This window comes from Phocoena sinus, chromosome 6 (assembly GCF_008692025.1).
Source record: "Phocoena sinus isolate mPhoSin1 chromosome 6, mPhoSin1.pri, whole genome shotgun sequence".
Classification (NCBI taxonomy): Eukaryota; Metazoa; Chordata; class Mammalia; order Artiodactyla; family Phocoenidae; genus Phocoena; species Phocoena sinus.
In genome coordinates this window covers 3,991,698-4,005,416 of record NC_045768.1, presented here as the reverse complement: position 1 = coordinate 4,005,416, position 13,719 = coordinate 3,991,698, and the positions used below count along the sequence as shown (strand labels likewise).

General features: G+C 45.4%; 1 protein-coding gene across 1 annotated transcript in view; it reads right to left on the bottom strand.

The window, feature by feature from the left end:
* DDX31 (DEAD-box helicase 31) overlaps nt 1-13,719 on the bottom strand; it is a 74,343-nt gene that overhangs the window by 48,741 nt on the left and 11,883 nt on the right. The window contains 7 exon segments of the mRNA XM_032635072.1: nt 3,549-3,725; nt 4,475-4,707; nt 6,209-6,315; nt 6,432-6,551; nt 8,109-8,173; nt 8,977-9,018; nt 10,366-10,410. Of these exon segments, the coding sequence (XP_032490963.1) occupies nt 3,549-3,725; nt 4,475-4,707; nt 6,209-6,315; nt 6,432-6,551; nt 8,109-8,173; nt 8,977-9,018; nt 10,366-10,410 (789 nt within the window).

Sequence of the window (13,719 nt, the reverse complement as noted above, 5' to 3'; positions counted from 1 at the left end):
CACATCTTCCAACAAGACCCTGTACCTACACGACCAGGCTTCTTGGACTGGGGCAGAGCAACAAGCTTTGAGGGCAGCACGTTTCATTAAGACAATGCGGGGGTGGGGGGTGGGGGGAGGCGGCCACGCCCTCCAGAAACAGCCAACACCCAGAGCAAGGAGGGCCAAAGGCCAAAGTTCCTGCACTCAGGGTTCCCAACTCAGAATTTACTCTAACACCTCTTCTACAGGTGGTCTAGAGGCTGAACAACAACCAACCTTTCCTATGGGGCAATTTTCTTAAAAACTGATTTCTAAAAAGACTTTCAAATTATGAAAACCATATATTTTAACTGTAGAAAAATTATACTTCAAGTCAAAGGAAGGAAATTAAATCATCCCACCACTCAAAACAAACCACCACCACTGGCAACACCTTGAAGCTTCCTGAGCCCCCTTCTAGGCGAAACATAACCAAATATGTGGCTTAAAAACTGGCATCATGGTTCTTACACTCCTAACATGCTCTTATCGTATATCAACTGAAAGTGGACATCTTTCCATGCCAATAAACAGCCCCAAACCGCCTCGTCTCCCGTGACTACACCGTATTCAGCTGAATGGGAGCCCTGCCTCCACGTGACCAGCGCCCCACTCCTGACACAGCTGAGGCTGTCTGCACCGCTCACCATCACAGACAACGCCGCGATAAACAGGTCTGCAGGTAAGTCACTGCACTCACGCTTAACTATTCCCTTGGGGTAAACCCCTAAAGGCAGACTTGCTGGACCAAAAGGCCTTGGGCATGAACTTGCAGGGGCCACAGTGGGGGTGTGCTTAAGTCACAGTGTTGCCAGCAGTTAAGACGTGGCCATGTCCATCTGTCAGCAACAATAACAAAAAGGAAATATACCCAAATCACTGCAGATTTGGAAAAAAGAAGGAAGCGAAGTCTCTCTTTCTGCTCTGACACCAAGGTATACCTCATCCTGGCCTTTCGCGGGTACACGTTCCATCACGTGACTGGACCCCAGGCTGCACCTGACTGAGCACAGCGGACATGACAACCGGCACGTAGGGTGTGTACCAGGTACCAGATGCTGGCCCGCACTTCACACGTCTGAACGTATCCGATCCTCAGAGCAGCCCAGTGAGCAGGTACTGTCACCACCCTCACTTCCAGAGGAAGAAACCGAGGCACAGAGAGGTTAAGTAACTTGCCCAAGGCATGTGCATACACTGTTAATACAGGACTGAACTGAGATCTGAACCCAGGGAATCTATGGCTGCAGAGTCAAAATCAGAAAAAGATCAGGAAAGTTCATAAAAGCCCGTGAAAGTAACCTTAAAAGTCCAGACATACTGTACTGAGAGCTGGGGTAAGGAACACAACTACCAAAGTCCTGAGCGTCCATCACAGCTGTCGTGCAGCAACTTCTTCAAACAGTAGCTCCTCTCTGATGCTCTTGTACTTGGTTAGGGTCACGTCGGTCACTTCGGGAGACCACACTAAGGTCAGGTGGAGCAGGGGGCAGGGTAACAAGCCAGGAGGACGTGATGGGGACGGTTTTAGCTTAGTCCCCTGGGACTAGACACTGCACCAATATTTAGAAAACGAAATACAGAGATCCTCCCTGCCACCTTCTACCCAGCTCACAGGGAGGGTGTGAAGGCTAAACACTTAATAAACAAGACAAGTAAACTACTGACAATTATTAAACGATGAAAAAACGACACTTTTCCTGAAAGAGAAATAACAGCAGTAATGGCACCTGACGTTTACCCAGCACTCGCTCTGCACCAGGCCTCGTAGTCAGTACCTGATCTGCATTAACTCAGTGAGTCATCACAACGACGCCAAGAAGTACGTACTACCGTTCCCTCCACCCAGAGGCACAGAGAGGTTCAGTGCTCTCCTGAGGTCACACAGCCAGTGAATGGCAGAGTCAGCACCAGAGCGCAAGCAGTCTGCCCCCAGAGCACACGGCTGTGAACACCCTACCCAGATACCACCCTGTTACAATGAGAGATGCACGGTCTGAAATAACCTAACTGCAGAATCTTCTGTTGACACAGTCAAACCCCTAGATCCTTCTGAGTCCACATCCAGTTCCTTCATCATCCTCACACCTACCCTGCATGATGGCTCTGCAGAAAACAGACCTGGAATATTGATAAAATCAGTTTAAAAAAAAAAACAAACCCATAAATGGCATTATATTATGAAATCAACAAACTTGATTGAATTGGGGATCCTGAAGGTAAAAATTAAGAGTTTGCAGGACTAAAGCTGGAATATTCAGGAAATTCTGTATAGTCTTGTGTTAAATAAGAAGCTGTGGGCTTCCCTGGTGGCGCAGTGGTTAAGAATCCACCTCCCAATGCAGGGGACACAGGTTCGAGACCTGGTCCGGGAAGATCCCACATGCTGCAGAGCAACTAAGCCCGTGTGCCACAACTACTGAGCCTGCGCTCTAGAGCCCGCGAGCCACAACTACTGAAGCCCGCACGCCTTAGAGCCCGTGCTCCGCAACAAGAGATGCCACCGCAATGAGAAGCCCGCACACCGCAAGGAAGAGTAGCCCCTGCTCGCCGCAACTAGAGAAAGCCCGCGCGCAGCAACGAAGACCCATCGCAGCCAAAAATAGATTTATATTAAAAAAAAGAAGCTGTGTCCTTGAGTAACCTTGAGCAACTTCACTTTTCTAAACCTCCGTTTCCTTAATTATTAAAACAAAAAAAAGCAAAAACGAAGAGGGGCTGGACTTGATGACCTTTAATGCCTCCTTTAGCTCCAAAAATGTCCTGATTTTTAAAAGGTGGTTCTAGTCAAACCTTATTCCAATTTCTGGTTTTCTTTCAAGCTTTCTAATTTTCTAAGCTGCCTGGTAACCTCTGCTCTAGGACAAGATGGCTCCCGTTTCCAAGCCCTGCTTGTCCTTCCTGCCACAATTCCAGAGAGTTCGTCTCATTCTACATCCCGCTCGACTCCCTAAATGGATGGCCTGCCTACCAGTAGTGGAATGAGAGTGAACGTAGCTAAGTACCTAAGGTGAGGAAAATGTTCCACTATGCTTCCTGATCAAAAATATTCGCCAGTGCTGAGCCCCTGCAGCCCCTCTGGAACCCAGCGTCCTCTCCCAACCCAAGCGTTCCGAGTGAAAGCGCGGCATCTTGTTGACAATGACAGCAGTCACGCTCAGCAGTACCATATGGGAGCCACAATTTAGCTCCATTAATGCTCTTAATTTGAAGACATCAAGCCCTAATTACACACTGGGTACTAAAAAGGCAAAACCCTTCGCTGGTGCCAGCTACTTAGTGGTACTCTGTTGCCTTAACAGCTGGTTGGGGTACAGTCAGGCCAAGTTGGGCCCGCGAGCTCTCTCGGGTGGAAGAGACCAGCTCCCGGAGCAAAGCAAACAGGAACAATAGGCTCCCCCCCGCCCCATCGACACAGCTGCGTCACCCGCTTTGGCCTCTGGTGGGTCGCCCACTTTAGCCACGTTTTTCCCTGGCCCAGCGGGGTCCCTAGGGAAGCCAGGGCCAACCCAGGAGGACAGGCTCACCTCCTGCTCCAGGTCGCCGTGCAGCCGCAGGAATTTTAACCGCGTGGAGGCACATGGCAACGCACCTGGGGCCAGGGCCCCTGAGCCGCTCAGCAGGGTCTGGAGGAAGAGGTTGTAGTGGAAGTCCACCAGCTCGCAACTCGAGAAAAAGATGATCAACTTCTGGTCTCTCTCAAACTACATCGATACAAAGGGGGAAAAACCGCCACGTGTTTTTAAGATCAGGTGACACTTGAAATGAATCTCTTTCTAAAACACATGGGCAGGCTAGCCCCGATCTGGAAACAGAGGCGACAGATGGCTTTGAATTATTTTTAAAAATAACACAGATCCTCCACACTACAAAGAATGTAGGACAGGAAAATGACATAGCTGCAACCTCGAACAGGCCTCTTGTATCTGAGAAAAACAATTATGCTTCAGAGCAAAGCTGCCCTTAGCTGTGTCCCTCTCCCTCACTCGGTCCCGCCATGCACGGCACTCCCCGGCGGGGACTCTGCACACGCAGTCTTGAAGCTGCACCCTCAAGCCCTTCCACCTACTATCTCCCCATATACCAGAGAAAGTTATCACGTGAATCTAGCAAATACACAAACACGATGATTCTTTCAAAAACACGAGCACAGGCTACTGTATTTATTGCCTCACATCCATCGTGTGTGTACCACCTGCGACACTGCCGGCATCAGTCCCAGGAAAGGTATTTGAGGCAGATCTTAAGCTGAACATAATGGCCATCAGCGACCTCGGACTCTTCACCGCAATCCTAGAACCACTGACTGAGAAGATCTCTGCTAAGGTCTGCGCTTGCACCACAGCTCAGTTTGGAAACTTCTGTGTCTGTCTCAGCTCACCGCCTCAATGCCCAACATGAACAAAACTGTGGTCTTTCCCCGGGTCAGGCTGGACCCAGTCCCCAGACCTACCTTGCATTTCTGCAGGATGAAGCCCGCTAGGGAGACAAGCCTCAGTTTGCTGGGAACCACTGTCACGTACTGCTCGAGACTCGCTGGTATGGCAAAGCTGTCCAGCTCATCGCCAGCTTGTGGAGAAGCTTCAGGAATGGCTTTGCTCTTTGGGTTCGACTGGTCATGGCTTTCATCCAGGACAGAAATACTGACTGGGTCATGTAAACTGATATCAGCTAGCCACGTTACACCTTGGAGAAAACGTGAAAAGGACAAAACAACTGACAGGCACACGCCGTAGAACTGGTCACACCCGCAGAGCCCCCACACCACACATCCAGGCCTACTGAGAAGCTCCTGATGGGTGTGTCCCCAAATGCCAGCACTGATCGGCCCCACTGTCAGTCCAGTGGGGACCCACCTATTTCTTCCCAGGGCCCAAAAACCCATCCACACCACCGGAGTTTCTAAACTCTGACCCGTGGAAGACCACTGAAACAGATGTCTGCCCACCACCCCCCAGAAAGGGTTCTGTGGTCAAGTAAGTTATGAAAACCCTGATAAAAAGCTTTCCCGGGATTCCTTCCCAGGGTTTCCCGGGTTGACAGGCCTTCTCAGGACCTTTATTGTATAAATGTGCACATGAATCTCCAAGAGGGGGAGGTAACGAGTGGCATTTCCCCAACTTTTTGAGCGCAGAATCCCCTTTCCGTGGACTATCTCTTTCTTTTTTTAATATTTATTTATTTTACTTTTGGCCACGTCGGGTCTTAGCTGCAGCACGCGGGCTCTCTAGTTGTGGTGTGCAGGCTCCGTAGCTGTGGCGCTTGGGCTCCAGAGCATGTGGGCTCTGTAGTTTGTGGGCACGCACAGCCTCTCCAGTTGAGGCACCTGGGCTCAGTAGTTGAGGCATGTGGGCTTAGCTTCCCCGCAGCACGTGGGATCTCGGTTCCCCGACCAGGGATCAAACCCGCGTCCCCTGCGTTGCAAGGAGGATTCTTAACCACTGGACCACCAGGGAAGTCCCATGGATTCTCTCTTAAAGTCACTGTTAGTTAGGATACACTCTGAGAACGGCTGGTGAGTCACGTGGATGGCATCTGGTACGTGCGCACCAGAGCAGGCTAGTAAACCGAGTAAAGTGAGAGCTGAATTGTCGCTCAGGCAGGGATTCACGTGCAGGGGGTCCTGGTGGAGAGCGATACAACTTTTCCAAGCCTAGGTGTTCCCATCAACAAAAGAGAGCTAAGAAATTCCATCTTAACGATGATGCAAAGACAGAAATGAGCTTACAGAATATATTTTTAGGATAGATTTCTCTTTAGGAGAAAGGCAGGGTGATTATACTAAAAAATGAGCTGGGATAGGTTGCCACCTTCAGGACAAGAGCCCTGCTCTCAGCGGGTAGCAATCGCGATCGCAACCTCACGAGACTACCAGGTGGGTGGCAGGCAGCGTCCTCCCCTCCCTCCACACCCTGACGGGAACACAGCAGCCTCCCCTTCCTGTGAGGGCTCTGGGCCTGGGACCTGCCCCTTCTCCCTTTCCCCACGTGCTGGGGACCAGCGAGTCAGGATGATGGGAGAGGGAGGCCGGGAGCACAGGACACATGGTTTGAAGAGCAGTCCTCTCGGACACCTTCCTCCTCGCCCGCTCCCCACCGAGGCTAAGAATCGCGGCTGGGAAACCACGCAGCTTGCACCCAGGCCCTTCCTCTCCATTGAGAAGAAACAGCACTTCTTCTCAACTCACCTTCCGTGAGCGTTGCCGACAGCAAGACGTTCTGTCGTTCCCGGCACTCGGCATTTACAGCGTTGAGTATCACTGTGATGTCCTTTTCAAAACCCAAATCCAGGATTCTGTGGTTTCAAGGGAGGAGTTTTAATCTACGTGAATGAAGGGAACACTAAGGGGCTCCAGAAGTTTCGGCAAAGACCACAGAAACAGCCCTTTCCTGCTTCCTGGAAGGGCTCACCTGTCTGCTTCGTCCAAAATCAGCCACTGGATCTGACGAAAATGAATGTTCTTTGTGGATTTAATATGATCCACGAGGCGCCCGGGAGTTGCGATGAGGATATTTATTCCCTTCCGGAGTCTGTTTAAAATTATATATCATAAAAGAAAGTAAATCAGATGGAGCCATAGCAATAGAAAACACAGGGGAAAGGCTGAGGAGGAGACAGATTCAAGGCCAGCGCCAACACGCCACAGCTTGAAATCATGACAAACGTAACGACAAGTGGATACAAAGATATATTTAAGTTCTAATTTTTCCCTGAAGTTTCTCTGTCTTACAAAACGTAACTGTTAAGATCTGAAATCCTATTAAAATTGTCTCAGAGGAATCTTTACTATATAACCCAATGCCCTTTATCTGATCCATAGATGCTTCCTAGAATATTCCAGATAGATGGTCACCTAATGTGTTCTTAAAGGCATCTGTGCCGGGGAACCTCCCACCTGAATGCATTATCCCATGCCAACGTGCTTTAATGGTTAGAATGCTTTTTTCTTATACTGGATCCTTGTTGTAACTTCCATGCCATAGGCACTAGCCTTGCCCCATGGACCAGGTGGAATAAATCTAACTTCTTACTCCACAACCATCCTCCATCCCATTAGTCCATAGTAATAAAAGCCTACAACTTTTAGCTGAGTACATTTTCCAGCTGCCCTTGTAATTAAGTGGGCACGTGCCTATGTTATGGCAATAAGATAAATGGATAGAGGGAGCATGCAAATCCCACCAGTACCTTTAAAAAGAGGAGGTGTGATTATCTTTGTTCCTACCGGCAGGAAATCAGATATAATGGCTGGAGCTCCAACAACTATCTAACACTATGAGGAAAGCCTGAAAATGGAAGCTTCACTCAGCGGCACAAAAAGCCAGAATGAGCCGGGGTCCCCACGTTGGTGCGTGCACCATGCCAGCCCCGACGACTACCGTCACGCTTCTTAAATGTGAAAGAAAAAGAAAAAACTTCCATATTGTTTGCGCCACTGCTGTTGTTAGTTACAGCAGAATCTTACCCTAACCGATACCCGAAGGTTTCAAGTCGAATATTTGCTCCTCAGTTACAGACTACACACATAGTTGAGCATAACTACTAAGCATTAAGCTATAATAAAATAAAAACGTTTTTAAAAGAATGCACAAAATTTGGAATTTACTTCTTGCAACAATTTTCTACCGACACCCATTAGCAATTCTAACACAGAATTAGGAATCAATGCATTTGGGTGAAGGAAGCAAGATGCAAAGCATTATGTAGGTTTATAATCTCGTTTCTGTAAAATCAAACAACAAAAATCCCAAACTCCCACTATCCACAAAAGGGAGTCGGGGGGATGTATCCTTAACAAGGGGGGACCGTGGGTCTCGGGGGCCGGGGCGGGGTTGAGATTTGGGAAGGTAACGAGCTGTTACTGCCCACATCAAAAGGGAGCCCCTGGTAGTTTCACCAAATATTTTTACAAATAGCACCGTTTAGAGGGACCGCTCCCTGGGCACTCAATCTGTCCCCACACACTGGGACTAGGAACCCTCATCTGAGACAGGGCTCTCCCCAGGCTGAGAAGGGCCAGAGTCTTACTGAAGAGGAAGACAGAACAGACTTGAAAAGGAATTAACAATAACCAAACCTCGCCCTACCTGGCTTTTTCTGATTTTCTCTTCTCTCCTCCCATTAACACTCCGGGCACAATCCAGGTAAATGGCTACAGAAAGACATCAGACCAAAATCAATGCAAAGCCCCATTTACTGCAGAGGCTGATTCCAAATTCCCTTTCCTGAAGGAAGTCGTGAGGGAGGACTCGGCTTTTCATTGCAGGAGGTATTACTGTGCAGACACAATTCCTAGGCCTTGCCAGGCCCGTGGATATTAGCGGTAACTTAAATCATACCTATGCGACTAGCTTCCGACACTGTAAGAGAGAAATGTGGGCTTTTTAAGTGATTCGGGTAGCTTCTCTGCCTTTCCCTGTACAGCGTGAATTGAAAACACAATTCAGTAAGTCTACTGCCTTTTTGTTTTTTCCTTTTTGGTTAAGATCAAACCCAAGTACAACGCTTCCTTACTCCCACTCGTGATAAAAGAAAGGAGAGATCAATTCTCAATCTAATTCGGTGGGCTGGCAGCCTTTGGCTTGGAAGCTTTCTCTCTCTTCTTTCTTAAACGAACCCTACTTGCAGCTTGTTAAGTTGCTTTCACGGGATCACCTTAAGGTTGTACCTGTGAGTCTCTGTAGGTGGCTTGCTAGTGACGATGATGAACAGATTACAGGACCCGAAGTACCAGTGAACACTAACAGTCTCACTAAACTAGAAATTGGTGATTCGTAAGGTTCAGATCAATAAAATCCTGCAAACTGTATCTGGGGTGAGCAGAGACATCCAGGGAATCCAAGGAAAACCGCAGTAATTCCTAGCTCTTTGAAAATAAAGAAAAGCCCGGTATCTTTCTCTTTCCTCAAAAAGTCAGGAAAAAAAAGACAAAAGTGAACTCATGGCTTGCCTTACCTTAAGCAGTTTCTGGACAGTATCAAAGCTTTGTAGGGCCAGCTGTAAATGTTAAAAAGTTAAGAGTTAATGAGCGAGGTCCCTTCTTACCTTTTTACTTGTTTTTAAAAACTTAAGACAGTGTAAAGTGATAAGGATCCAACCCTGGACCTCAAGTTAGGATTTAAAAAAAAAAAAGCCCGATACACAGAATCTACTCGGGAAATACACCTTGTTCTTAGACTGATTCTGAAAACTGTCGGTCTGGAGAACGTGGCTAGAGACATCGCATCTATTTCTTGGACATACACAAACACAGTGTTCTGTGCTCCCTCTGCTGGCTCAAATTCCCAGAGTACCACACAGAAAAGTACAGTCTATGGCACACAAAGATGGAAGAAAATGAAACAGAGTCAACCTGTTTGGAAAGAGAGAGAATGTAATATGTGTGAAGGGGTAAACCAAACAGTGACGCAACAGGCTAGCCTTGGGAACGTTACTTTACAGGTGACGTGACTATATCCTAAGGCTGTGCTGGGGCAGAGCAGTAGCTAAAGACAGAGATGGTCATTTCCCAAGTTTATTAAAGGGGGAAAATAATAAAAAACCAACAAGCCCAGTGGAAACCAGAGAAAAGAGAAAATTAATGTACTGAATGGTTTATAACCATTAACAACCATCAACAAAACCTCTACATAATCCCTTTATCCAAGGATATATATATATATACAGTTTCCACACGTTTTGTATTCAGGAAGCATCCCAGGAAAGTAGCAAGTTTGCTGCTGTAAAAATTTAAATAGCTCTGTGCCTGCTCCTTCAATGGATGGAGCTGAGACAGGATGCTGCAGGCTGTACAGAAACCTCCATTGTCATGATCGATTCTCTGCAGGGAAGTGATTAGCGTTTGATACAGGAAACAGATACCCTAATCTGAAATTGCCTCTGAAGGCAAATAAAATAAATCGGATAGAAGAGATTTCCACCAAGAAAGAAGAAAAACATCAAGAAGCTTAACTTTCAGAAACAGGTAAAATTTTTGGTATAGTAGCTTCTTAAAAAACTAAAAGTTCATTTGTAGGGTCAACTGCTTTTATTTTTTAATTAAGTTGTAAAAGAAAACAACGGTGTACAAAAATGTGATTATTTTAATTCCTTTTATAAGGACAGAAATTTATAGTGTCATTAGTTTTTAGATAACAGAGGAACACTTTCCCAAAACCAAAAAAACTTCTGGTTTTCAAAGAGTACTTGAATTTTTCTTCTTGTCAGGAACCAGAAGGATGGTTCCTGGGCAAAGGAAAGGGTGTCGTGATTGGTGCAGCAGGGAGAAAAATGGTAAAACCACTTTTAAATTCAACGATATCACTGAAAGTACTTGCTTAGCACTCGGAAAGTGGGACTGCTTACCTCTCTTGTTGGCACTAGTATCAGAGCATAGGGGCCGTCACCACGCTGTTGACACAGAAGGAAAGAAATGCCATGAGTTGAATGAACGCAGGTCACAGAGGTCCAGAAGGGGAGATTAAGAGTGGCCACTTGTAAACATCAGGAGCAGTTCATTAAAGAGATAAGCCTGCCCACTACCCTCATGATTACACGACATTAATCTAGAAGTTCTGGCCCACGCAATCAGAAAAGACAAAGAAATATATATGAAGCTGGAAAGTAGGAAGTAAAGTTGCCGTTATTAGCAGATGATATTTTATCCTAAAAAAAAAAAACAGAAATAACTTAAGAAATCGGGACTTGAGGATTTCCCTGGTGGTGCAGTGGTTAAGAATCCGCCTGCCAATGCAGGGGACACGGGTTTGATCTCTGGTCCAGGAAGATCCCACATGCCGTGGAGCAACTAAGCCCATGTGCCACAACTACTGAGCCTGTGCTCTAGACCCCGTGAGCCACAACCACTGAGCCCACGTGCCTAGAGCCCATGCTCCGCAACAAGAGAAGCCGCCGCAGTGAGAAGCCCGCGCACCGCGACGAAGAGTAGCCCCCGCTTGCCACGACTAGAGAAAGCCTGCGCGTAGCAACAAAGACCCAATGCAGACAAAAATAAATCAATTAAATAAATTAAAAAAAAAGAAATCACTTGAAAATCTACTACAAAAGAGACAAGTCAACTAGCTGAATACAAAATTAATACAGAAAAATCAACAGCCTTCCAACACAGAAAGTTAGATGGAATCACACTTAGAATAGCAAAAAAGGTTAAAAAAAATAAGCTTCACAAAAAATGCACAAAATCTATACAATAAAAAATTTTAAATACCTCTAAGGCACATAAAATAAAATCTGAATAAATGGAACAATGTATCCTATTCTTGGATAAGAAGACTTAATATTATAAATAAGCTAATTCCCCCTAAATCAATCCACAAATGTTATGTAATTCTAATGAAAATGCCATGAACATGCATATTTATGCATATATAAAGTATCTAAAACATGCCACGAGTATACATACATACGCACATAAAACATAATATATATGACCAGACAAGCTGATTTCAAAGTTCATATGGAAAAATAAATGTGCAAGAATAATCAGGACATTTCTGAACAACATCAGATGACAGGACAACTTAAATCTCCAGTAGTTTTTTTTTTTTTTTTTTTTTTTTTCGGTAAGCGAGCCTCTCACTGTTGTGGCCTCTCCCGTTGCGGAGCACAGGCTCCGGACGCGCAGGCCCAGCGGCCATGGCCCACGGGCCCAGCCACCCCGCGGCACGCGGGATCCTCCCGGACCGGGGCACGAACCCGCGTCCCCCGCATCAGCAGGCGGACTCCCAACCACTGCGCCACCAGGGAAGCCCTCCAGTAGTTTTAAAAAACTGGTGCTAGCACATAGAGATTACAGTAACAAATACAGCCTAGAATAGAATCAAACACATATAGAAAGTCAGGAGATATGATGAGGCAATTTATGTCAGCAGTGAAAAGATGGATACCTCAAATGTCCTTTTAGAAAAAAATTAAGTTAGAAAAATAAAGTTGGAATTAAGTTGGCCTTTTTACAGATGACATAAAACTCAGAAACTATAAAACTCTGATAAATTTTATTACATAAAAATGTTTAAATTTCAGAATGGAAAAGTAATACCTAAAGAAAATTAGTCAAATGACAACGTGGGGAAAAAAAGTATGCCACACATAAGAGAAAGGGCCAATTTCTTAGTTTATAAAGAAAGTTTGTAATTCAATTAAAAATAAAAATAAAGAAGACCAACGACTCAAATAGAAAAATGGAGAGGGATATAACAGCTGATTTATGGAAATAAGAATTCAAAATATGGCTTTTAAATGTACGAAAAGATGTTCAACTTTACTCCTAAGAGAAATTCAAATCAAAACTATGATACAATATTTTTCCCCTGTCAAATGAGCAAAAATAAAACAGCCGATAGGGTTGATAAAGGCACAGGCACACGGGAACTCTTATACACTGTCGGTGGGAATCCAAACTGGTGTAACTCCTTTAAAGATCAATTTTGGAATTATCTACCAAATAAAAATGCAAACTCCACTTACAGGAATTTCTCAAAAAGAGAGACTCACACGTGTGTATAAAGAAGTTGCTTAATTGCTTTCTTTGTAGCAAAATGTTGAACACAATGTAAATTCCACCAACGAGGGAATGACAATGATTTATGGAACATACTTACAGTGGAAGACTAGGCAGCCATTAAAAAAACAAGGCGGGTCAACGCGGTATTGATAAGAAACCATCCCCAAAACATATTAAGTGAACAAAAGCAAGGCACAGACAATCATGCACAGCAAGCAACCATTTGTGTATCAAACAAACAAAAACTTCAACGAAAGGGGGAGGGGAACTATGTATAGTCAGATTTGCTTTATATGCAAAGAATATCCTTGGAATGATTAAACGAGAGACTGGCGATAAGGACCATCCCATCCTGAGAGAAGAACTGTGCCACTCAGGGCAAGGGGCAGTAGAACGACTTACCTGTCACTGTATATTTTTTGGTGCTCTTCAAATTTTTTTAACATGTACGTTACACCTACAAGTAACAGTAACAATAACAGAAGAAAACAAAGTAATCTGACAAGGGCCAGGAAGTCAGCGGTGCCTTGCATCTCCCAAGCGCTCACAGACACTTAGGGAATGAATCGAATACGTTAGTGTAAAAGCTAAGCACAGATTTAGCAGCAAACGAAATTACAAGTGTGGTTTTCGTATTTTGCGTAGGAAACGTTTACCTACAAGGAGAAAAGGATTTGGAATTTAAACTGCAGCCGTCTGTACTCAACATCGACTTTGCGAGACTGCGCTGAAGCCGGGCGAGGAACAGTAAACGTGTTAGTACAACGGTATCAACACAGCAGCGTTAGAGATTCTGACATTTCAAAAGGTGTTACTACACAGAGAAGAAAGACCAATCAGTTCCTCGCAGGGCAGAAGTGAGTGAGGAAGGATGGATGGGATGTTAAAAAGAAATCAGAGCCCAAAGAGCTGAAAGTGTGAAAACACAGAAAAGCAGTCCGTTTTCATTCCGTCATCTGAAGTAACTGAAGACTCTGCTGGTGCCTTGAATCTGCTGCTCCCTCCAGATAGGTTTTTTTTTACAGGTCAAATCTGTTTACAACGAACTCCAAGGGCCTGTACTGAGCATCACTTGAAATAAGTGAATTACATTTGGGCTTGTTCAATCGTCTCTACAGACTATTCCAATCTTTAATAGAACAAGCTGTTACGGACATTAAAAAATACTTGAGTAAATAAGAACAACGACATGGTTG